The 26,192-nt window shown below is 33.0% G+C and overlaps 1 protein-coding gene across 2 annotated transcripts in view; it reads right to left on the bottom strand.

Moving 5' to 3' along the window:
• Positions 1-1,025: 1,025 nt before the first annotated feature.
• The window catches only part of Klhl4 (kelch-like family member 4), a 113,741-nt gene continuing 88,574 nt past the window's right edge, over positions 1,026-26,192 (bottom strand). Inside the window, exons 7-11 of one of the 2 annotated variants that reach the window (XM_005409727.2) lie at positions 22,914-23,138; positions 21,112-21,274; positions 19,156-19,368; positions 3,614-3,785; positions 1,026-2,017 (exon numbers count right to left, since the gene is read on the bottom strand). In XM_005409727.2, the coding sequence (XP_005409784.1) occupies positions 1,958-2,017; positions 3,614-3,785; positions 19,156-19,368; positions 21,112-21,274; positions 22,914-23,138 (833 nt within the window). In that variant the 3' untranslated portion in view covers positions 1,026-1,957. The remainder of the gene's footprint in view (positions 2,018-3,613; positions 3,786-19,155; positions 19,369-21,111; positions 21,275-22,913; positions 23,139-26,192) is intronic. The other variant, XM_005409728.2, reaches the window with a different exon arrangement.

Below are 26,192 nucleotides of genomic sequence, written 5' to 3'. Positions count from 1 at the left end.
AAATATAGCTAGAACATTATGAAGATGATATACCATCTCCACTTGCTTGAACAGTCTGCCATATAACTGTAACTGGAGCATTGGTAAGTTGGGCTGTGATAAAGTCCTTTTATGTGTACCTTACCCTCTGGTTCATGCCTAATTTAACTTGGCAGTTCAAGGTGTGTTTGAAATAAAGGTTGAAATATCTTCTACACTGGTTTGAACAAAATGGTAAATCAATCAAAAAGACCCAATAGGGTTGTCAATGTTTCAAAGACTCTATATCTTCATGTCTATACCTAGAAAAATCCATGTCCTCTATTTTGAGATATCAACAATCTCTGATGTAAGAAATGAATGGGCGGATCTTTTGTATTTAAATATTTCAGCTATTGTAGTAATACAACATCAGAAAGTTCACCTAGGCTGCACTTCATGTATTCTAAAGGGACACTTTTTTCATAACCAAAGGCAATAGATTTTATTTAAATTTATAGTACAATATATTTGTACAAGTTTTCTTGTTCTTTTTAAAAACTTAACTTTGTTGTGCATTTTATAAGCCTCTCTCTAGATATTCATGGTTTCACAAATAAAAGGCCAAAGTTTTTAAAAAGAACATAAATACCGCAGAAATTCTAAAATGGAATGTTTACTTAAAATTTACTGTCATAAGGTTTGTTTCAATATTTCACCTGCTAATTTTATAACTGAATGGAAATAAGAGCATAAAATACTACTCAAATTGCCTTTTTTCACAATTTTGAAAGTGTGCTTTTTGTTATATCTTTAACATTTCCTCCTGGATAAATATATTATTAACAGAAAAACTTATGTTGGTAAATAAAAAAAAACTATAGAATTGTACATGCATACTAAAGATTCTGATATTTGCATATGTTAATATTGTATAACATCTTCTAAATTTTAATGCGTTTAAGTTTTTGTTTTAAAAATTGATTAACTTAATAGTACATGTTTAGAGTTCACATAACTATTTGAGAATATTATTCTATTCAAAGAAAGCCATGACTGAAACTGAGTCAGAGTTCGTATCAATCATAAATATTTACTGTTACTATAAAGTTGCATATGTGACATCACAATATTTCACTGGCAACTTACTGATCATAATATGTTAAGATATATAAAATCTATGTGTTCTATGGCAGAAAATTAAGCTTATAAAAGTTTGACATAGTAGAATGAGCACAGCAAATTATGTCAATGAACCAGTTTTACAGTAATAAAACTGTAAATTCTTTCATGCTGGAAAATGTCAGGGATTATTTAGATTTTGGCATATTATTTGAATAAAAATGATATATCACTAGCATTCAGACTTTACATTTTAAGTCTCAGACATTGTCTTTCTACATTAAATTTTATTCCAGAAAATAGAGTAGCATTTTTTATTAAACTTTTTTTTAAAAGATTATACAACTGGTAAGTGACAGAGCTGTGTTACATTGCTGGATTTGTCTGAATCCAATGTCATGCTTTGAACAGTCCTGTCATACTCTCATATCCTGGGAATAAGCAATATCAAAGCGTTTTGCAGATTGTGGAGCATTATATAAATGTACCTAACAGTTGGGATCGACAAAGAGAAAAATAACAGCTTCTGTGGGTCTCACCAGAAATTGCTAATTCTTTTATAAATTCTACATTTTCATCACTATCAAGTTTATTGCATATTTTAACATTTATAGTAACAAAACTAAACCTACACAGCTATATTTCCCTCTATGTTACAGCGGGGACAGTACATAAAATTAGCTTTCATACTCAGTTCATGTTGAAAGCTTTGTTTAAACTGTATAAATGAAAATAATTGTAAGCACATATTAAAGTGACACCATAATTTTCAAGTTTGGTGATTAATTGCTGAAAGAAAACATATTTCTTCCTTTGCTCTTCTTCCTACTCTCTTTCTTGAAGTTATCCACTTTTGTTACACTTAATAAAGATGATTTTAAGGTAGCTTCACCATCACAACGCATGCACCAGCTCTTCCAATGTTAATAGGAACTTCCTAAAAACAAAAACAAGGAAATAAGCACTGTTTGAATTCTGTCTTTAGCATCATATAGAATGTTGGTATGGAAAACTCCTAACTTATTTTGGTCATCTTTGAAAAGATGTACACAGCACCTGGCTGGCGAACATGAGGCCCTGAGTTTGAGTTCTGGTACAAAAAAAAAAAAAAACAAAAGAAAGAAAGTACCTGTAATCCAGATAAGAGTGAAGTGTGAGGAAAAGAATATAGCATTTAGAATGGTGTAGATCTATGTTTAAGGGTCAGATGATCTTGACTGAGTTTCAACTCTCACAATTCTCTCACTTGAAAAATTACAGGTAAAAAATACCCATCAAAGTACTTTTGACAGTTTCATTAATGAAAAATAAGAACTAGGAATACATAATTACAATTCCACTCTGTTAATTCTTATTCACTCTCTTTAAGGACACATAATAAAAGGATGACAGAGCCTGAAATAGAAGCTAGTTCTCCCTAGTTCCTGGTGTACAATCTTTAGAAAAGTAATTTCCACAATCTTAGTCACATATTTGTATTATTGTTGTTGACCTAATACGTTGTTGTCTGTCTTTTCTTTCATTTTTGTTTGTTCTTAAACATTATTAAAGGATGGAGGTAGCTACATGGCAGAATTTGAGACATTTTAAGAGTTTTAATAAACCATATATTTGGAGGATAGATAGCAGTTATCAGTTATGGTCATATTAATACCTGCTTATTTAAAACCCAATATAGTTCATTGTAGCATGAATTCACTATAATGTAAGTGAAGAGGGGTCTTAACTACAAGATTTCCCTCTTGGTGTAGATGGTAAAGCTCTGTATCTTTTCCATTATTTTTTTTTTTTACTACTTGTTATTGTCTTTAATTGTTTGATCAATCTTACATTCTTACATCTGGTGGACTGAGCAACTTCGTTGAAGGGAACAATATGTAATGTAGCAACCATTGTTAACTTCTATCATTTTGTTTTGAGGTCATGTATCATTTCTGTTTTCTTTGTGTTGTTTTTGTTTTTGTCTTCATTGTTGTTGTTTTGTTAGTGTTTTTCCACTTTAAAATAAGAGTTAATCATGCATCATTTTTATTAACCTATTAATTATTGAGCTGACAAACTATCAGTATTGTTTTTTAATAATTCAAAGGTTATCACTTGTAAATCTCTCAAAAAGGGTCATGTGCCTTTGACATCACCTAGACGCCCTTGTAGTGCTTCTTTTTGTACCATTCTTGGAACTAGCTGTATTAGATGTTCAGTTCCTTTAAGAAAGTTTAATTCTGGCCACTTGTGTGTGCTAAAGTTTTTGAATAACTGAAGAAGTTAGAAGCACTGCAATTTACACACTTATAAAGAAGGTTTGAAGACTTTACTGAGCATCAGCCTAAAAAGAATATTCTCTTTCATGTCAGTACTAATGAATCCTGCTGAGGATAAACAACTCCAACTAGTAATTCTAAGGCATAGATGAAACACGTACTATCAATTTCTCCAAAAGATTTTTAAGCTCAAGAGTGGAAGAGAATACATTTAATTAAAAATTCATTTTAAAACCTGACATACACCCATTTGAATATTTATATTAGAGTACCTCATTCCATTCATCTTTCTGAGCATCATATGACTCAACAGTGTTCAAATAAGTGTGTCCATCATATCCTCCAACCACATAGAGTTTGTCTCCAAGGGGACACACACCAACAGCATCTCGAGGAACACTCAGGGGTGCCATAGTTGACCATGAATCATTTTTTGGATCATACCTTTAAAAGTTTAGGAAGACAATTGAGAGGAAGAAGCCAATCATGTTGCAATGCAAAATAACAGGTATTTATAAACTGCAAATTAATCTGTAACAGAATAAGAAGCCTACTATAAAGTGTAGCCAGGTTTTTTTTTTTTTTTTTGTACCAGGAATTGAACTCAGGACCTTTCACTTGCCAGGTAGGCAGTTTGCTGCTGAGCTATATATACATTGTTTTATCAATTATGCATACCTGTATCTTGTAATCTGAGCAACTACTTTGAAGATTGCAACATGCAATATATTAACTATTGTTAATCCATGTTACCTTATTTTGAAATTCTGTATTATTGTTTTCTTCTCTTTAAAATAAAAAATCAAACAATTGAATATGAAGAGCAACTTGAATAGTAATGCTAAGGATATGTATATTACAGAATTATCTTCAGCCAGCAGAGGTCTTTCAAGCATATCAAAACAGTGTTTCTTTTTTTCAATATGATGCACTCCCTAACCAGTACTAAGATTGTTTTTGAGGAAATTTCACACACTGAGACATTAACATCATAGTCAAAATGAGCCCTTCCTCCTTCAGTTTTTAAGTTAGGATGTTTTTTTGTAATTTGATGACTGAAATGTTGTATGAGATGTCTGATTCTGTTAGAGTGAGATCTCACATTTAAAATGAAAGATGTTAAGAATCAGGGAGATAAACTTTGTACTGGTGGGAGGAGATGAGCGAGATGAGAGGGGAACGCAAAGTACAAAAGGTCCAAATGAGATACATATGTCTACCAATAGCCCCCAGTGAATATATCTATTATGAATTGCACATATACACAAAAATTAAAAAAATAAAAGTCAGCATAAATATAATTGCTTTTGGAAAGCGTTATTCTTTCCTCTATATTAGTACATATTAGCAATACATAATACTTGTACTTCTTGTATGGCGTTGGTACATGTACAAAATACATCTTAATTTCTGTTTACACCCCTCTCCTCTCCTTCCATCCATCTCTTGATCACCTTCCCATTTGAGAAAGATCTCTCTCCCTGCTTCTTATCTTTTATTTGCTCTTTATTCATAATTTTGATTTCTCATATAAGAAAAATCAAACAATATAACTTAATTTTGCTTCACAAGATCCATTACCTAGAATTTAATATTATTTATATAACTACTATAGGTATTCTTATCCTATTTCCCTTCTTAGGACCCTTATTCATCATCACAGAAGCCTTGGACTGCTTTGTATTTTAATCTACAGATAATTACTTATCCTCAAATTTTTCCAGTACATTGAGTGAAAAATAATTCAGTAGGTGATATTAATGAAAATCTTCCCTAGGAATTGTTTCATAAACATTAAATCATTTTTGAAGAAGAAAGAAATTAAGAAAATTCATATAATTATACATTGCAATGCTCTCCCATTTTATATACACTTATTTGTAAAAGCCCAATGAAAAAGTTTTATCTGTTTGTTTGTTTTTTTATTTTTTTTTTTTTTTTTTTTCTGGTACCGGGAATCGAACTCACGACCTTGAGCTTGCCAGGCAGGCACTGTGCCACCCAGCTAAATCCCCAGCCCCGAAAAAGTTTTATTTTATAAAGTAAAATTTCATTTATCAACTTGTAATCTCAATTACCTTCTCTAATCTTTGTTTTTAATTCTTTAATCATATAACAATCTAATATCAGCCTCCATTAAGTTAATGTAATCAAATTTTAACATTGATATTAAAAAAAGTGCCTTTAAAACTGCGATGGAACAAGCTACATCTCGTGTATACAGAGAAAATGACTTTATTTTGTTTATTACTAAAAATTACTATCAAAAAGACCTAAAGTGTTATTTGTTCCTTATTAATATTTATGTACATATTTCTAATTAGATGGAATTTTTGTGTATTCCACTGGATTTTTATAGTAAGAAATCTTGATGGCTATGATTTAGTATATAACTTTGTAACAGAGGAAAAATGCAAAATAGAGTTAATATTTAAAATGTAGGTACTCTAAAACAACAATCCTTAATTTCTTTCCTCTTTCAGAAGTTCATATTTATATTTGGTGTTATGTTACACAGATACAAATGTACCACATATTATAATTAATGTGGTTCTTCAGTGAAATAGTGAAAATAACCAGGGTTGGCAATAATAATTAAGATCATAAATGACGCATCTAATAAATGTTATTCAGTATTCAGCTCTACAAATTGCATCTCATTTTACATGCTTAAGGCTTACTAATATATTCTTGATTTTCTAAATTTTTAGTTTTACATATGTGTATTTTTTATTGAATTACAAATAAATGTCTTATTGATGTTAAAAATGAAATCATAACAGGAATTATTTTACTTGGATTTGTTTTCACAGTTGTTCAATGTTTTAGTTGGTTTTTTTTGTGTGTTTTTTTTCTGGTACCAGGAATCGAATTCATGACCTTGCACTTGCCAGGCAGGCGCTGTGCCACTGAGCTAAATCCCCAGCCCCTGTTCAATGTTTTAACACAATAACTTGATATCTATTTGTTTTCTAAGAGGTGATTTAGTCTTGCCCACTGTCCAGAGCCTCATAAAGGGTCAGTAGATATATGGTTAAACGTACAACCATAAATATATTTACACAAGAATAGAATTCAGTGCCAAGGTACAAATACTTAAAATAAAACTGTACTTTTTTTTCACACAAATATATGTTTGTTGCTTTTTGTTTTTTTGTTTTTTGGGGTATGGGGGATCGAACTCACGACCTTGAGCTTGCCTGGCAGGAGCTGTGATGCTGAGCTAAACCCTCAGCCCTCAAATATGAGTTTTAAAATATATGCACACATTTTCTTTTTTCTATTTTCTTTTTATTTTATTTTATTTTATTTTTTTGGTTTTTCTCCTGTACCGGGAACCGAACTCACGACCTTGCTCTTGCCAGGCAGGCGCTTTTGCCGCTGAGCTAAATCCCCAGCCCCTCTTTTTTCTATTTTAAAGATAAAAATAATGAAAGCATATTAGCAGACACACAGACATTTACAAAATAACAGAAAAACAATACAAGCAATGCAGAATTTCAGACAAGGTGATAGGAAATTGACAATGGGTTGTATTACATATTTATATCTTCAAATTGGTTACTCACATAAACAAATACAGGCATGTAAAGTTGATCAAACAATTAAACATTAACTGTTCCTTTTAATAAAGTAATAGAAGTCAGAAGTGAAACTATGTTAGCTATCCTGTGTATACATATATACATATTTTCCCTTCTTTGTTTCTCTTCTCTTTTCCCTCATCCCAATTGTTCTTTCCTTATGAGCAGTTTCTTCCCTCTCACAATATCTATTGTACCTTTTAGATTTTATTTACTCTTTCAGGTTCTTACACTAGTGAGACAATACGTTGTTTACACATGCCGGTCTGATTTATTTCACTTATGACTGTGGTCTCTAGTTGTGACCATTTACCTATAAAAGCCCTGAGTTTATCTTTCTCTATAGCTGAGTAATATGCCATTATATAAAAATAATTCAACTTTTTTATCCAGCGATCAGTTGATGGGCATTTGGGATGCTTCCACGATTTAACTATTACAAATCAGGGGCTGGGGATTTAGCTCAGCGGCACAGCACCTGCCTGGCAAGAGCAAGGTCATGAGTTTGATTCCTGGTACCGGGAAAAAAAATAAAAAATAAAAAATAAAACTATTACAAATCACAATGGTATAAATATGGGTGCACATATATCGTTGTGATACAATGTTTTCAGTTCTTCTGGAAAAATACCCAAAAGGGAAACAGCTGGGTTGGATGGGACCTCTAATCCTAGTTTACTGAGGAATCTCCAAACTGATTTCCACAGTGATTTCAACAGTCTACACTCCAACCAACAGTGGAAAAATATTCCTTTTTCTCCACACCCTCTCCAGCGTTTGTTATTAGTTGATTCTTGATGATAGCTATTCTTTCTGGGGTGAGATGGAATTTCAGTCTTGTTTTAATTTTATTTCTTGAATGACTAATGATGTTGAACATTTTTTAATGTATTTATTTGCCATTTATATTTCCTCTTCTGAGAAGTGTGTATTCATCTCAGATGCCCATTTTTGGATTGGGTCTTTAAATTTGGAGGGGTTAATATTTTTTAATTCTTTATATGCTTTAGATAGAAGTCCTTTGTCTGAGGGTCAGTGGGTCAAAATTTTTTCCCAATTTGTGGGTTTTCTTTGTACTCTGCTGGTGATTTCTTTAGATGTATGCACACATTTTCTAACAGGCATATTTCTATAAATTTTTTATGATCGCTATTATTTTTTCTAATCTGCAGAAGACGTAAACAAAACTAGTAATTAACAACTTCAAAGGATTCTACACGTTTCTCAATTTTCTGAAGTGATTTTAAAAATTATAATTTAGTGTCATATTCTTTGGATCTTTCTAAAAAGAAAACATGATTTACTTTAGCTACACACATGCACATACACACACACACACATACACTGTCTGAAATGTGATATATATGTTCAAACTATTTAGGAATAAAAAAGAAAACAATTGAAGTTTAATTCTATCAATTGTCTTGATGTAATACAACAAACTTGATTTTAAACTGAAATGGAATGTCAAACATGATTGATTTTAAAGTTTGAAAACCTCCATCTCTTTCGAAAATTACTTTTGCAACTGTCTGCTCTTCACTGAACCACAGATGGCCCCTGGTTCTAATTCTATGAGGTAACAAGGACTCCCTATATTTCAAAGGGTCTTTTCTACTTGAAATTATGTATAATTCCAGCCTTAAGATTCTGTTTAAATACAAGGCTCACAGAGACAAAAGGTTTATCTTAAAACACACACAAAACTCAGAAGAGATTCACCATGTCTGAAGAGAGGAGGAATCACATTGGAGTAACTCAGAAAAAATCATTTAAAACACAGATAATTGGAAGAAATGGAGTAACCTACATCCTGATGCCAAAATCAATTTGAAGTAACAAACTTGTACATCACAGACACCTAGGCAAGGGGATTCAATATGGCTGAATAGAGAAGGGGCCATGTTGTAGTCACTCAGAGAAAATTATCAAAAACACAGGTAACTGGAGAATAGGAAGGACATTCATCCAGATGTCAAAATAAATCTGAAATAAGACTTGTAGATCAAACAAAACATAAGCATAGGTCTCTATGAAACAGTGAAGCAGCCCACAGGGTTGCCTGTGGGACCTCTGACTGCACGCAGAGCAGGAATTTCCACTGTGGGAAATTCCAAGAAAAAATCGCTGGACTGCAATAGCATTCCAAACTCAAGCCATACATGGGGCTGGGGATTTAGCTCAGAGGCACAGCGCCGGCCTGGCAAGTGCGAGGTCGTGAGTTCAATTCCTGGTACCTGAAAAAAAAAAAAAAGAAACGCAAGCCACACAGAAGAGATATGGCACATAAGTCCCCTTGCCTCTTTTGCCTTTCTCTAACAGATCCCACTGAAGTCTGGAAGCAACTTTTGCCAGTATATACACGGGTAAGTGAACGAAAAACTATTCCTGCCGTGATGAGCTGCCAAAGGTTTCTTCTTTTTCCTCATGTGTCATGTTAACTAACTGGAACTTCTAGCAATAACAAGATTAGTGACTCCAACGGCTTGCCCTGCTCCCAGATGTGGGAGAGAGAGGGAAATGGGATTTAAATGCCTTAAGCCAATGTGAGGCAGTGACTGTGAACTCAGTAATTTCATTGCTCTGCTCCCAACAGCGTGAGAGGAAAGAGCAGAGGAAGTGACCTGGCCAACAGCAGCTCTCCCAGCCCTGTTCCCAGGGGCATGAGAGGAGAGAGATAACAGTAGTGGAATAGAGGAGGCTGAACATGGGTCAGAAGGGGACAACGATACATGGGAATGGAAGCAGCCTCAAGTTGTCTCTATCTGGGGGCCCAAAGCAACTGGTAGAGCTACAGACAGACAAACATAGTAAGCAAATGTGGGCAGGCCACCGAGGGACATACAGAAAACTGATGACTGAAGACTCTGGTGAGAGCTCTCACCATCTACAGGGAAAGAATAGCCCCATACCCAGCACTATCCTACTGTAGATTAGGTGGGGTTACCCAACAAAAAATTGGTCTCTGGCTTGGACAATAACATAAAACTGAGGTCACCAGAGGAACTTTATTCTTTTTTTTTTTTTAGGATTGCTGGTTGTTTGTTAGATTTTTTTTCTTTTTCTGTCATTTGTATCTTTTGTTTTGGTTTTTCACTTTGTATTGTATTGTATTGTTCTTTTTGCTCTGTTTCCTCAATGATATTTCTAGAGTTTCTTATATTTGCATGTGAGTAAACATTGGCTCTAATGTTTATGGTACATGTCAATATTCTTTTCCTTTCTGCTTTATTCTTTTTCTCTTTTCGTTGTTTCCCAAAGGTTGGGTGATTATCTTTGGTCCTTCAGCCTTTCGTCTACTATATTTTTTTCATTTCTCTCTCTGTTACCTTCTATCCCTCTTAAATTCTCCACCCAACCACAGGTTAAAATTGCTCTGACATAGGGATACTCACAGCTGTGTTAATGGTATATGTTAAATTTTGTTAAATAATAGCAGATCTTGCTCTTATGCTTAAAGGTACTAAACTAATAGCATAGTTTGTCAATTTTTAAGGTGTGCTTGAAGCTATTGTTATTGCTTAATTGTATTACTTCAGCCAGAGTGTCATACCTGTTTTAGTCGATTGTTCTCCCATATATGACAACATTCTGATTGTCTTGGATCACAATCACCACCATAATCCAGTACAAAGGACTGGTTACTAAGCCAAATAAATAGCAAATTCTTATATCCAATAAGTTGAGCATGTAGGATCTTGAGAAAGACAAAAATGCAAAGAGCAAAAACCACCTAATAGACATCCCTAAGGAATAGACATTTCCTAGTGAAACCTTGTTACTAGTTATAAAGCTACCTACCATAAGTAATTTACAAGCAAAGAAAACAATATTAAAAATAGAAATAAGACATAGAAGCAAAATGCAACCTCAACACTCTAGCCCACCTATGACAAGTCCAGGAGACAAACAGAGAGGGAAACTGAAATCATTCTCTTGGGTTTACTGAAATGGTAACAGCAGCAGCATTAAAAAAAAAAAAAAAAAAAAAAAAAAAGGTGAATAAGGCTGTAGAGAAATTCAGGTCAGAAGTAATCTCTCAGGTGAAAAAAGTGATAGTGATGAAAATGATCTTGCTCAGTGAACCTAGAGCAGAAACAGTTAAGAAATAGAGAATCTTAGAAAAATGATGGAAACCATAAATGCTCAACAGAGGAAATAAATGAAATCCACGAAATAAATTCAAATGGAAATTCAGGAGATTAAAAATTGTGTTGAAAGTAAAAACAGCCAAATGAACCAGATGCAGAAGACAGGACTGTGGTTAGTAATCACAAAAAAGAAAGATTTATAAAAAATAACAAAGGACCATAAAAAAATCAATCCACAGCTGCAAGATGATGCAAAAAAGAATAATATAAAATTTATTAAAATCAATGAAAAACCAGGAGGCAATGCAAAGGCATAAAAAATCCTGTTCATACAAGTAATGATAGAGTAATTCCAAAGCATGTAAAAAGAGTTTGACATACAAGTACACAAGGCATATAGAACTTTAATGAGGAAAATTTATAGTGGTGAATTTACATATCAGAGAAACAGAATGAGGTCAAATAAACAAGCTAATATTGAACCTCAGACTTCTGGAAAAAGATAATCAACTCAAGCCCAAAGCTTATACCAGGCAAGAAATTATAAAGAACAGAGAAGAAATTAATGCAATTGAGAAAAAAATTCCATCTATCAATGAATTGAAGAGTCAGTTCTTTAAAAGATTAAATAAAGTTGACAAATCCCTAGCCAACCTTATTAATAAAAAGAAAAAAAAGACTGAAACCTATGCAATGAAGAATACAAAAGGTGAAACCACAACAGAACCTTCAGAAATCCAGATGATCACCAACACCTACTTCAACAACTTGTACACAAGTAGAATGGAAAACACAGAAGAAATGGACAGATTGTTATATACATATGAATTTCCAAGGCGGAATCAAGAAGATATGGAATTGTATTGTATTGTATTAATGGTTACACCAGTCCTCACTCCCACCACCAGTGGAGAGGGGTGACTGCAGATTTAAATAATTTAAATAATTTAATATTAGTCAGTGAAATTGAAGATTTAATTAGAAACCTACCAATAAAGAAAAGGACAAGTCTTGATGCATTCACTGCTGAATTCTACATGAACATTAGAAATGATCTAATGTCACTAATCCTCAAACACTTCAATGAAATTGAAAAGGAAGCAAAACTCTCAAATTTACCAAAACCAGAGAAGTATCCAACCAAAACAGAGGTCAAAGTCCCTACGTAACATTGACATAAAAATCCTCATTAAGATACTAGCAAACAAAGTGTAGCAAATGATCAAGAAGATTATACACCCTGAACAAGTAGGATTCATCCTAGGGATTCAGGGATGGTTCAACATATACAAATCAATAAATGTAATATGCCATATCAACAGTGCCAAAGACAAAAGTCACATACTTATGATCAGCTCAATAGACACAAAAAGCATTTGACAAAGTCAAACAACCATTCATGATAAAAATTCTACTGAAAATTGGAACAGATGGTCTTCATCTCAATCTGATAAAAACCATCTTTGACAAACCAACAACCATCAGCACACTAAATGGACAAAAACTGAAAGCTTTCATTCTAAAATTAGAAACAAGATGAGGATGCGAACTATCATCACCCTTAATCAATATAGTTCTGGAAACATTAGCCAGAACAATTAGAGAAGTGAAATACATAAAAGGAATAAAGATGTGAAAGGAAGAATTCAAATTATCATTATTTGTAGATGATATGAAACTAAACATTAAAAGACTCCAAAAATCCACCAAAAGACTTTTAGATTTAATAATCAAATCCAGTCCTGTAGTTGGATGCAAAATTAATAGTCAAAATTCAGTAGCATTCCTGTACACAAATAACAAACTCACTGAGTGAGAAATTAGTGAAATCACACGTCAAAATAACATCAAATAAAATGAATTACTTAAGAATTAAGGGCCTGGGATATATCTCAGTGGCACAGCTGCCGCCTGGCAAGCACCAGGTCCTGAGTTGGGGTCTCGGTACAAAAAAAAAGTCAATCTAGCAAAGGAAATAAAAGATCTTTACATTGAAAACTACAGGGGCTGGGAATTTAGCTCAGTGGCAAAAGCGCCTGCCTGGCAAGCACAAGGTCATGAGTTTGGTTCTTGGTACCGGAGAAAAACCAAAAAAAAAAAAAAAAAAAAGAAAACTACAGTACCCTGCAAAAGGAGATCAAAGAAGATATCAAACAATGGAATAATATCCCTTATTCTTGGGTAGGAATAATCCATGCAGTGAAAATTACCACACTCCCTAAATTTTTATACATATTTAATGCAATCCTGATCAAAATCCTAACAGCATACCTGCCATAATTAGAGAAAATAATCTAAAATTTATCAGGAAGCAAAAGAAACCTGGAACTGGAGATATAGCTCCGTGCATAAATGCCTGCCTGGCAAGCGCAGGGTCCTGTGTTCGCTTCCGGTACCAAGAAAAACAAAAACAAAAACAGAAAAAAAAAAACACAGGATACCTAGAATAGCAAAACCAGTTCTGGGCAACAAAGCAAGGCAGGCAGCAACACCATCCCTGAGTTGAAATTATACTAAAAAGCTACTGTGACAAAATCAGCATGGTTCAGGAAAAAATGACCCAAGGAACAATGGGACAGATTAGAAGATGCAAAAACATATAGAAAAATACTTAACCAATTTGTTTTTGATAAAGGGGCCAAACATCTTATTGGAAGAAAGACAATCTCTTTAATGAATAGTGCTGGAAAAAGTGGCATTCTAAGCGCCAAAAACTAAAGCTAGATCCATGTCTCTCATCACACATTAAACTAAAATCAAAATGGATCAAAGACATAAATTTCAAAACAGAGACATTAAATCTTCTGGAAGAGAGACTAGGTAGAACCCTTGAAGACATAGATGTAGGAAAAGACTTCTTAAAAATCTCAGTCACAGGAGAAATATTTCCAAGAATCAATAACTTAGATGTCATATTATTAAAATGAATTTGCACAGCAAAATAAATCAACAGAGTGAAGTGACAATACACAGAGTGGAAAAAATGTCAACTGCTCCTCAAAAAAATGACTAATATCAAGAAGATATAAAGAGCTCAAAAAATCATACACCCCCAAATTTAATGATCTAATCTAAAATTGGGCATTTGACATTTATAGATACTTCTCAGATGAAGAAGCACAAAAGTCAAATAAATATATGCAAAAATGTTCAATATCACTGGTCATTAGAGAGATGCAAATTAAGACAATGCTGAGATCGATCTTACTCCAGAAAGAATGATTATTATCAAGAAATCAACCAGGAATAAATCCCAGTGGGTCTGTGAGGAAAGAGGAACCCCTCTCCACTGGTGGTGGGAGTGAGGACTGGTGTAACCATTATGGACAACAGTGTAGAGATTCCTGAAAAACCTAAAACTAGAGGTTCTATTTGACTCAGCTGTTCCCCTTTTTAGTATCTTCCCAAAAGAATTAATAGCATCATATTGTAGGGATACATTGCCCATATTTATAGGGGCACATTTTGTAATAGCTATACCTTGGGAAAAGCTTAAATGCTGATAAATTGATTAATGGATAGAAAAGATGCAGCTTTTTTATATAATGGTGTACTACTCAGACATAAAAAATGATAAACCTGGGCTGGGGATTTAGCTCAGCAGCAAAGCGCCTGTCTGGCAAGCACAAGGTCGTGAGTTCGGTTCCCGGTACCAGAGAAAAACCAAAAAAAAAAAAAAAAGATAAACTTGAGACATTTCTGGGTAAATGAGGGGTCAGGGATATAGCTCAGCGGCACAAGTGCCTGCCTGGCAAGTGCAGGGTCCTGAGTTTGATTCTCTGTACCAAAAAAAGGAAAAAAATATCTGGGTAAAGGGATGCACATTGAGACCATATTATTAAGTAAAACAAATCAGACATAAATGTGTAAATGTTGCATAGTTTCTGTTTTGTAAGAAACCAAAATTGTACATAAGGACTAGGATGTATAGTAGATATTGTGAAATAGGAAGAAAGCTTTCAAATGGAAAGGGGAACTAGGTAGGGGGGAGGGGAAAAAGAAGGAAGCTGGAAGAAAAAGAAGAAAAATGATGAAAAATGGAACCAAAACTTTTGTAAATAATGAGAGGAAGAGAGGTTGAAAGGAGGGGAGTGGAATGGGGAAAAAAAGAAGAATCAAGGTATATCACGAACAGGTACAAATTCCTTATGATGAATGGGATCATTATTGGATACCTGAAATGTACCCATGAACTTAATTTAAAAAATACACAAAACTAAAACTGAATTTACTAGGTTTTTTACTGCTCTTGTCACTTTAATAACATTAAAGAGTGATGTTAGATGCCAATATAAAAGGAACAGGACCTCATTCTCCTATAAAAATGTTAAATAAATGGAATGGTTAACAGACAATACTACAGATATACAGATAATTACAAGAGATTACTTACTGAGAAATAGAATATCTAAAACTCTAAAAACATGAGGACTAAAGATTGTAGGGAAACTTACATATTTACAAAGTAATCATCACTTACAGAATCAAACACACACACACACACACACACACACACACACACACACACATGTTTAGGAATTATAGATATTATCAAGTCTTTATGCTGGGCTAATCCCAGGTACAGAACATAACTTCATGACTTGCTAGTTAATGATCATCTTCTTATACACAAAATCAAACTTTAAGGGTAGAAGAATGTTTTTATGTGTGTCTGGTTGTGCCCCTAAAGCCTCATACAGTCATGGGGGAGGTGGCTAAGCTAAAGTTTGTGATTGGTTTGCTGTATAGTACTGGGACTGGAGGTGTGAATGCTATATCCCCCCTAGGCAAGTAGCCTGCGTGCAAGATAAGGGAGGAAAAGAGGCTTGTCTCTTCCCATATTTCTCTTGCTTTTGCTATCTTCCATCGCCGTGAACTCTTATTCCTCTGGTATTTGCCAGTCTACCTTGGTGCCAGCTGATATGAACTGAAACTTCTAAAATTGTGAACGAAATAAACATTTCCTCTTTTAACACTGAGTGTGGGATATTCTGTCTCAGCAATGAGAAAAGTAACTAAGACAGAGAGATGGTTTGTTTTTATAATTCCCAATTTTCAACAAAAAATACAGTATGAACAGAGAAAAAGTTGTATTCAAAATAACATTATATATATATATACACAAAAACTTTCCCTGTAACAACCCAAGCATTTGATTTACAAGATGAGGACATTAAAACAACTTACTTATATGACCAGAAATTCCAGAGGTAACATTGCACTTAACAGTGAAATAACTTTCCTCTATGTTCAGGAAAAAACAAGGTGCTCATTTCAACCACTTCTGTTCAAATAGTACTAAAATCTTACATACAGCAATAGTCAGTACAGAGAAATGAAAGATTTTCCTCCAAGTTCTTTTCTCTAAATTCACAATAAGTTTCCCACTTCCACTATTTCAAGTCAAGGTACCACTGCAGCTTCTAACCAGAAAAATTAAGCAAAACAAATGAATGAATAAATTAATAGCACCTAAATTGAAATGTAAGAAATGAAAGAATTCATTAATAAGTTGAAAGTTAGCTCGTGTTTATGAATTTAAGGACTTAATATTATTAAGAAATCAATACTATACAATGTGTTGCATAGGTTTAATCATACACATTGTTTAACAGTGACACTTTCCATAAATGTAAAACTCCATCAAAAGTCAATATGAAATATCTAGGGACTTAAAATATTCAAGGAAATATTGAGAAAAAATAATTTGGGAGATCCCACACTTCATTATTTCCAAACTCATTACAATGTTATACTGACCAAGGATTTTGTAACTTATAACAGAAGACATAAAAGGCAAATTGAATAAAACAGAGCCTACAACCAAGTTCTCATTTTTGACCATCATTTCAAGACTGTTCAGTGGAGAACAGGGAGTCTTTTCAACAAAAAGAATACTGAGAATCTATATTCAAAAACAAAGTTGAATCTATATTTCATATATAAAAATTAACCTAAAACAATTAAAACCATGAATACAGTATTTTAGAATAATAAACTGAAAGAAGAAAACAGTCATAAAAGCTTGATGATATTACTTTTGGTAACCATTCCTTAGATGTAACAACAAACGTGCAGTCAAGAAAAAACATAGCTAAATTTGTTGTCATCAAAATTAAAAGTGTTTTTGCATGAGATGGCAATACCATTATAGTTAAAAGAAAATCCACAGACTAGGAGAAATTGATTGTAAATTATGCATCTGACAAGAAATTAACTTCTAGAATATATAAAAAACTCCTGTAACTCAACATCAAAGAGACAAATATCCTGACTTTTAAAATATGTAGAGGTTTTGAATAGATATTCTTCTAAAGAATATATTTAGATGTTCAAAAGCACTCATAAGAAGCTCAATATCACCGACCATTAGGTAAATTCAAATCATAACTGTAATGAGATGACACTTCATTCTCATTGGAAGGGATATTATTTTTAAAAACAAGATGAAATAATATTGGGAAGAATCTGCAGAAACTGGATCTTTTTTTTTTACTTGCTGGGAATGAAAACTTGTACAGCTACTTTGGAAAACAGCATGGTTGTCCTTTAAAAATTTAAAAATATAAAAAAAACATGTAATCCAGCAATACCACTTACGTGTACAGTATATATTAAAAAGATTTGAAAGCAAGTTTTTGGACACATTTTATTTTGACTATATTCATTTCCACTTTAGTCACAGTAGCCAAAAGGCAGAGGCAACTCAATTGTCCATTGATGAATGAACAGTTAAACAAAATGTTGTATATACATACAGTATAGTATTACTCAGCCTTACAGAAGGAATCACTTTTTAAATTATGACTGATCTGTTATTTCCTCTAAGACACTACTGGCTTAAGTTATTAAGTTTTATTCAATTGTATGCTCCCCTGGAAAAAAAGGAATCTTCCTTCACTGTTTTCTTCCTGTATTCTATCCTTTATATTACTGTTTGATCTTTTTCTTCCAAACTGCTCTTTTATGATATTCAAATTCCTCCAAATTGAATAATTTCTCTGTCTATAAAGTCTCAAAGCATCCACCTTGCTGTTTTAGGCCACAAGACAATCTGACCATGAGTTGTGGTGTGAAGTGTGCTTTCAAATTATATTTCAAACCAAAGGATCTGCTTCAATCAACAAAACTTTCTCCTTCATTATCTCCATGTTTTTAGTCATGCTTTGTTCTACACCAGAAATTCCTAAGTAGTTTTGCATGCCGAAAAAATACAAATTTTTTACATTACATTAATTGTCTTTAAGAACATCATCCCATAACTGTTTACGTCTTTTGAATTCTGATAACTTCACTGTCTTTAACTTTGTAATTTGATCAGAAGTTTATATTTTGAAATGTATTTTGTGAATATATTCACTTTAGTTTAAAATGGAATGTGAATGGTGTGACTACAAAGGATTTGGCATTTATTTTCATCAAAATGTCACACTGTTCTTAGAAAAGAATATTTCCCACTCGAATAATCAATTTTTGGAAAAAATACTTCTGGAAATATAATCACTGTTTACAAGTGATGATGATATTTCATTGGTAATTGTGTCTGTATATTTTGTGGTAATAAAGTCTTTATTCTGAGGGTTGCTATTAGAAGTAAATTTAATTTGATCTGAGTCTGGTACATTGACTGATTAATATAGCTTAGAATTAAATTTCCTTATTCATTATTTTTGTCTCATTTTATAATGTGACGATAGTACATCAATATGTCATACTTTATAAAGTATTTTGGAATTAAAATGCATAAGGATTGGCTTTATTAGTACATGTTTGCAGTACATAATATTTGCATTAATTGTGTGGAGTTGGTAAATGTACATAACACACCTTAATTCCTTTTTTCATGCTCTTTTTCTCTTTCCTCCTTCACCTCTTGATCCCCTTCCCAACTGAGAAAGATCTGTCTCTCTACTTTTTATTACCTTTTATTTTGCTTTTAATTTATAATTTGGGGCTCTCATAAAAGAGAAAGCATGAGATACTTAAGCTTGTGTGTCTTTTCATAGAGAATTAATCAACTGAAAAGGTTAATATTTATTTAGAATACTACTTTCTATTAGTTTAAAAATCTTTCTAATTTCTTTAAAAAAATGAGTAAACAAGCGATTGCATACATAAATAAACGGAAGAAAAACTTACCGTTCCACACAGTTAGAAAGCCTAGAGCAGTGATTAGAAGCAGGGGCATCATGACCCCCTACAACATATAAGAATCCATTATATGTTGCAACTCCCACACCTCCACGTCTTTTGGACATTGGAGCACATAGACTCCACTTGTTAGTGTGTGGGTCAAAATATTCCACTGATTTGAGACAGGAGCTTCCATCACGTCCACCAATAGCATATAACCTAGAAAATATTATTGTGTATGTGTGTGTATTCAGGCACAAAACACATGAAATGAGAGTAGAGCAACCTTCCCTAAAACATTCAATTTTCTGAGGATTCTGATTATATATTCTATTCCCTCATTATTTGACTTTGTGACACAGTATTGATCCAGTCCTACCTGTTAAAGTCTATTCTTCACCAACTTCCCTGTTTTATTATTTTTTGAAAGTACTTTGACATACTAGATAAAAACATTCAATTCAATGGAGAAATACATGGAGAAAATTGAGTGAAGTATCAAAAGATTTGAGAGGATTTTTTCAAAGACCGAAACCAACATCCTTACAATTTTAAGCAGGTCCAATTATTGTGAAGTAAGTTATTTAGCATAATATGTTTACCACTAAAATTATATTAAGTTCATAATCAACTAGGGGGACAGAATATAAAAGCTAGGGTTTTTCTAAAAGAGATATTATTTATGACATTTTCCCCATTAACTTTAAAACATCAATTCTTTTGATGCACAGAAAGTTTCTTTTACATTTTATTAGTTCATGTGTGTAGTACATAATGTTTACTTTCCTTGTGGGGAATTGGTACATGTACATAACACACAGTAATTTTAATCTAATTTAAAATTAACCCAACAGCAATAAAGGTATTAAATATTCATTAAACCATATGCCTATTACTGGTCTTCATGCTGAGTTGTGAGCAATAGCAACTCGAGAAAACAAAACTCAATCAGTCAAAATCCATAATTTCAGCTTATTCTATTTTATGTAGCTTACTTTTGCTCAATTACCTGACATAATTCAGCTTACACCAAATGCAATCAGGTATAAGAGATTTCTTTAAACTGTAAACACTGCAAATACATGTCTCTTCTTAGTAGCAAACATTTCTACTTCCCCTTGTGTAAGGTTCTAAAATCTGTCCATGTTTCAATTTCTACTGAACTCTTACATGGTAAGGTATTGTTATCATGTATGGTCAATATAGACACAAGGCTTAGTCCTCATACTGACCCCTTCTGTTATCTGAAATTCTTATCATGCAAGGTCCTTCTGTATGCTGGTCATTGCATCCAAAGATCCATTGTAAAAAAGCACATAACTACCCAGTAATAATTCAACCTGTAGCATCATCAGGTTTAGCACGTTAACATGATCACACAAGGAAGTGCCAAAAAGATGTAAATATTGAGGAAAGCATTGTCTGATTTTATAGTTGGAAACTCTGGACACTCAGGAAAGGGACTGCTAAAAAAATGGACCCATCTTTTAAAAAATATTGACAGATGAATGATTTTAAAAATTGAGAGTAAATCATAACATGCAAAAATATTATTTACTTGAGGTTAACTGAGGTAACGTGGTGAACCTGAAGTTAATTGAGGTTAACTTGAGGAACTCATTGCCTGCAAGAATTTTCCCAAATTATGGACACATCTCCTGATGATCTTTTTAAAATACAGGTTCTTATTTTGTAGATCTGTGGTGAGTCTACAATTTATCACATCTAAAGGTATCTTGAGAAATGCTGATGTTGTAAGACACTTTGAATAACAAGGGTCTACAGAGTATTTATTCATGCATTTATTTAAGACACATATTTTTCATCATGAGGAATGGCCAATTCCAAGAAAGTGCCTGTATAACAGAACAAGGATATCTTGTTTATTTGAAATAATTCTTTAATGGACTATGTTATGGAACTTCTGTGCCACATGACTGAGAGGAAAGAGCATGGACTTACTTGTTGTTTAATGCAACGACACCAAGTGTACTTCTAGGAACAGACATACTGGCCACATAATTCCATTGGCGCCCCTCAGCATCCCATCTTTCCACAGTATTTAGATAGCTCCAACCATCATGACCACCTACGGCATACATTGGTCCTTCTAGTGTGACTACACCTAAAGGCAAAAATAGTACAAAGACTTATCTACGTGTGTCATATACAATATAAATTGCTTCATTTTGCAAACAACTGAGTATTCAAAAATTGGTATTCTTATTAAATAATTTGTGTATGCATGAATAAGTACCTATATCTGATATGAGACTAAGTATGATCATCTATCCCTGAGAGACATTTAATCTTATTTAATTGTATCACTAAGTGGCATAAATGCTATAATAATGTAATCAGAAGATGTGAAATGCAGCACCATTTCTGGGTTTATAATGAAAGTAGAAAGCTGAATTTTTCTTTACAACTTTATTACTGTTTATTTTTTAATTCTGAGTACATAAAATACAGTGTTCAATCGTAGCTAAATCATGCAATGTAAGCTGAAGTGATATATCTTTTCAACTCCTGTTTTTCAGTGTATGGATAACAAAAGATGTGAGTGTGATAAATACGTACACATATTTTAAAAATTAGTACATGCATGCAGTATATGATGAGTACATTTATAGTAGGTAGTTGGTACATATACATGACACATCTAATTTCATTTTATATCTGCTTCCCATTTCCTGGTCCTTCCTTTTCTTAGTGCCCTTCTCATTTGCCAGAAATCTATCTCCCTATTTCAAGGACAGACATGGCTTTTTGAGGGTTTTATTAGAAATTTATTGCTAAGTAGTATAAACAGCTACTTTCTGCTTCCTATGTGTTTTGGGAATTCACACACACCATCATCTTTACTACTCCACCCAACCTCTGAGTGATACATTCTCATCATTTCTATTATCACTTTACTGGTATGTATTAAATTGACAAGACCTTGTTCTCATTTCTTTACCAGACACGACTTACTAGCAATATGTGTGGATTAAAGAAACATAACTGGATGAATACTTACATCATGAATTATTTGGCAAGAACACTGTACTGTATCAAGAAAATTGGTGGCAAGAAAAACATCAGTCCTGGATCTGCCACTTTTTAACTATTTCAAACTATATTTTTCAGAGTCAATTACACCGGTTTTCAACAAACACTATGATATTTAAAACATACGGAGTCTGTTATGAAGGAAGAGTCAGAAAAAACTTTCTCTTGAAGACAAATATTCAACAGAATCAAAATTTCTCACTGTTTTTTTTTTTTTTTTTTTTGGTTTTTCTCCGGTACCGGGAACCGAACTCACGACCTTGCACTTGCCAGGCAGGTGCTTTGCCACTGAGCTAAATCCCCAGCCCCTAAAATTTCTCACTGTTGATGACATGGTTTTACCTTTTGTTGGCAGATAAGTAATCCATCCATCAAGATATGCAATCCATCTCCATCATCCTCTAAATTGAGTTGAGGAGAAAGTTTCTTGTTGCATTTTTGGGTTCCTCAATAATATAACCCTTCTAAAAGTTGCTACATTTCCTAATTTGGAACTCTCTTGAAAAGTGAGGGAAAGGAGGCAAGACTGACAATTATGGCACCAATTAAAATTAAAGTTTCAGAGGATACTATCATTTGTTTAAACTTTACAGCACTTTGGAAAAGAAATTCACTAAAATTTTTACTAAATCTCAATAAAGTATACCTCAGTTAATTTTTAAAAGCTCTAATATAAGTTCACAAGTAACAATATAACATTAAAGTCTTACCTAAGCCGTGCCTATGTGTTGACATGGGAGGCATCACCATCCAGATTTTGTCCACTGGATTAAAACTTTCCACAGTATTCAGAGTTTTTAAACCATCTCTACCTCCCACAATATAAAGTTTATTATCAATAACTGCAACTCCAAACTGAAGCCTACGGCCATTCATGGTGCCTATATGAAGCCAACTATTGGTCCTGAGGTCATATTTTTCAATTGTAGTGGTACCTGTTAAAATAATGGTAAAATCACTTCTAGCAAAATTTTAGATTGGCCTCATTAACATCATAGTTTTTAATTGGTAGTGCAGTATCAGCGATTGCACTTTAAGTGAAGTATGTAACCAGATGATACTATAATCTGAAAGTTAAAGAAGAGGCTAATACCATTATCACTTCTGGATAAAAATGGAAGAGTCACAATAACATAATTTAAATATAAGGTTAATACCATCATAACACATTCTTTGGTTATATTGCACTACTAGTGATATTGATACAGGTGTCAAACATCACATTTCACAATAAAAACCCCTTGGATTCTATTATTAAATATATTGTTAAATTATAAAGTATATTTAATTTTACAGTTTAATTATTTATAACCATTCAAAGTGCTATCTTATGACCTTTTGTTTTAATTTGAGGTATGTAGTTGCTTATGTATATATGCTGATTTAAAAGAAAAAATAGCTAAAGAACAAGGAATAAAAAGTTACTTCATTTTTCTTGAAATTATTGGTGCACAGTAAATATATCAGAAATAAATTCTATTGTGACATTTTCATACATGTACATAACCAACTTTTATAATATCTACTCTCTCTGATCCTCTCATTTGCTCTCTCCCCTCTTCCTGCAACACTTCCCACCCCTAATAGTCTCCCTTTTATTTTAATGGCATAATTTTTTTCCTAAATTCTACATATGAGAAAAAAATGAGAGATTTGTCTTTTTGAGATTGGTTCAATTCATTTAACTTAAATATCTCCTATTCCATCTATTTTTCTGCAAATAATCAGGTCCAGTTCTTCACTGTCTGAATAATACTGTATTATGTAAATATACCACATTTTGTTTTTCCACACTGACAAACATGTAGACTGATTCCATAAGTTATATGGTTGCTGTCATGGCAATGCTTATTACCATTCACTCAGAAGAGGTGCTATTTTTTAATTTAAAGCAGATTTTGCACAACAGGGAGGCTACTAATTAATAACTAGTGGCAAATTATAACATTTTTATTCATTTCATAGTGTATGTAAGATATTTTAAAGCAGATTTAGGGAATTTTATCTCATATTCACAAAGCTACCCAAAGGAATAAGCAAAAAGCAGTATCTCATTGTTTTTTACTGGAGGAAATATAATGTATTTTCACAATAAAAATAAGATTAATATCTGAAGTATTGTTATGGTTTATGTCTGTGTGTCCCCTCCAAAGCCTCATGCTACCATGGGGCAGGCTTTTAGTTTGGTTGATTGTGGGTGTGAGAGCTGCACCTGCCCTGGGGTGGATAGTTTGCATATGTAAGGGAGAGGAAAAGGGTGCTTGAGGCGATTCCTCCCCCATTCCACCCTGGTGGGTGCTTGCAGCTAGCTGTGTGCTGCCTTCCTGAGATGCAGCCCTCTGCCACGTGCCTCTCTGCCTTATAATCTGCCAAGTATGGATTGAAACTTCCACGAACTGTAAGCGAAATAAACCTTTCCTTCCTTAATTTTGGGAGTCAGGTATTTTGTCCCAGCAGCGAGAAAAAAGTAACCAAGACAAGTATATTAATTGACTATGAATTGTGTCATATGACATTAAAACCTAAGCAGAATATATGTTAGATCTATAATTGATTCTGAAAGTTGTTTTGAATTAGATTTATCTCAGATTACATTATATTTTCTGAACTAAACATACTTGAATGATATTAAAACCCGGAATAGCTACAAACTCACATTTAATTTTACTCTACTTGCTTTATTTACGACATTTTCTCTGAATGTTTTAATTTTTCCTTTTTCTGATTCCAAATTTTGCAAATCTTTCTTTCTGTATTTTTCTACTTGTTTTAACTTTTAACTTTATTCATCAGTGGATTTACCAAAGACCTAATTTAAATTAAAAAATGAAAGCTAGGCTGAACTACTTATTAAAATTATGGAACTATTAATGGTAAGATAATTTAAAAATTGTATAAAGCTACATTAAGTAGCAGTAAACAAAATATTTACACTGAAAGATGCAGATATCTGCCTTATGTTGGAATAATTTTTTCCAGACATTAGATTAAATATGAGATAAAAATAACTCACACCTGTTTTAAAATGATGAATGCTTAAAACCAGTGTCTCTATATCTCTAATTCTAAAGATTCCACTATCTGCTTTCATACCCCCACAAAAGGTTCCAAGTAATCAAAATGTAAGTTTTTTAGCATTCTATAGTAGCTCTACATTTAATGGAACAATATAAATTAGATATTGTCTTGAAATACTTCTTTAGAACTTTTATGTATAAATCAACTTCCTCCTTAGAATGTTGCAAATGTTGTTTCAATTAATTTTAATTTTTTTTTGTACCAGGAATCCAACTCAAGACCCCATACTTCTGAGGCAGGTGCTGTGAAGCTGATCTATATCCCTGGACTTCAATTCATTTTAGGTTCTTACTCAATCCATACTTATGATCCTTGCAAGAGATAATAAAGCCTACTAAATGTCACAATACAGTCATCCCCCATTATATCGAGATTCACTTATTGTGGCTTCACTATATCACAGTTTTTTTAAAAAATGTATATAATTTTGTATCATGGAGTTTTCACTGTAACACAGGATTTTGCAGTACATAGGTATTTATATAATATCTATAATTTTAATTACTTCTGCCTAAAAATTTAAAACTATAAAAATAGAAAAAATGTTAATTCAAATATATGAAAAGGATATTAAAAGTGAAATAAAATACAGTATGCATTTCATCAGCAGATCAATACCATACTGTATACAATGGAAATGCAGTACACCACTACCAATTGCGCAAGTCTGCCAACTTGAGATTGTACACGGCACACTATTGACTGATGGAATGGAAAGCAGCCAACCACAGCACTGTGCTTTGTATCCTGGGTGCTGATCGGTTCAGTGACCATAGCATAGATCTGTTTTCTCTCCTGCACTGTTCAGCATCCATATGTTCAGCATCTCTCCTTGTCCACTTCACATTGACTACCCATTTAGAATTTTACATGTTAAAATTATGAAGGTTTAAAAGTGTAGAAAGTGTTTT

Source organism: Chinchilla lanigera, unplaced genomic scaffold (assembly GCF_000276665.1).
Source record: "Chinchilla lanigera isolate Chin_1 unplaced genomic scaffold, ChiLan1.0 scaffold00124, whole genome shotgun sequence".
In the NCBI taxonomy this organism is placed as follows: domain Eukaryota; kingdom Metazoa; phylum Chordata; class Mammalia; order Rodentia; family Chinchillidae; genus Chinchilla; species Chinchilla lanigera.
The sequence above is the reverse complement of the archived record's forward strand: the minus strand, read 5'-3'. Positions and strand labels throughout refer to the sequence as shown.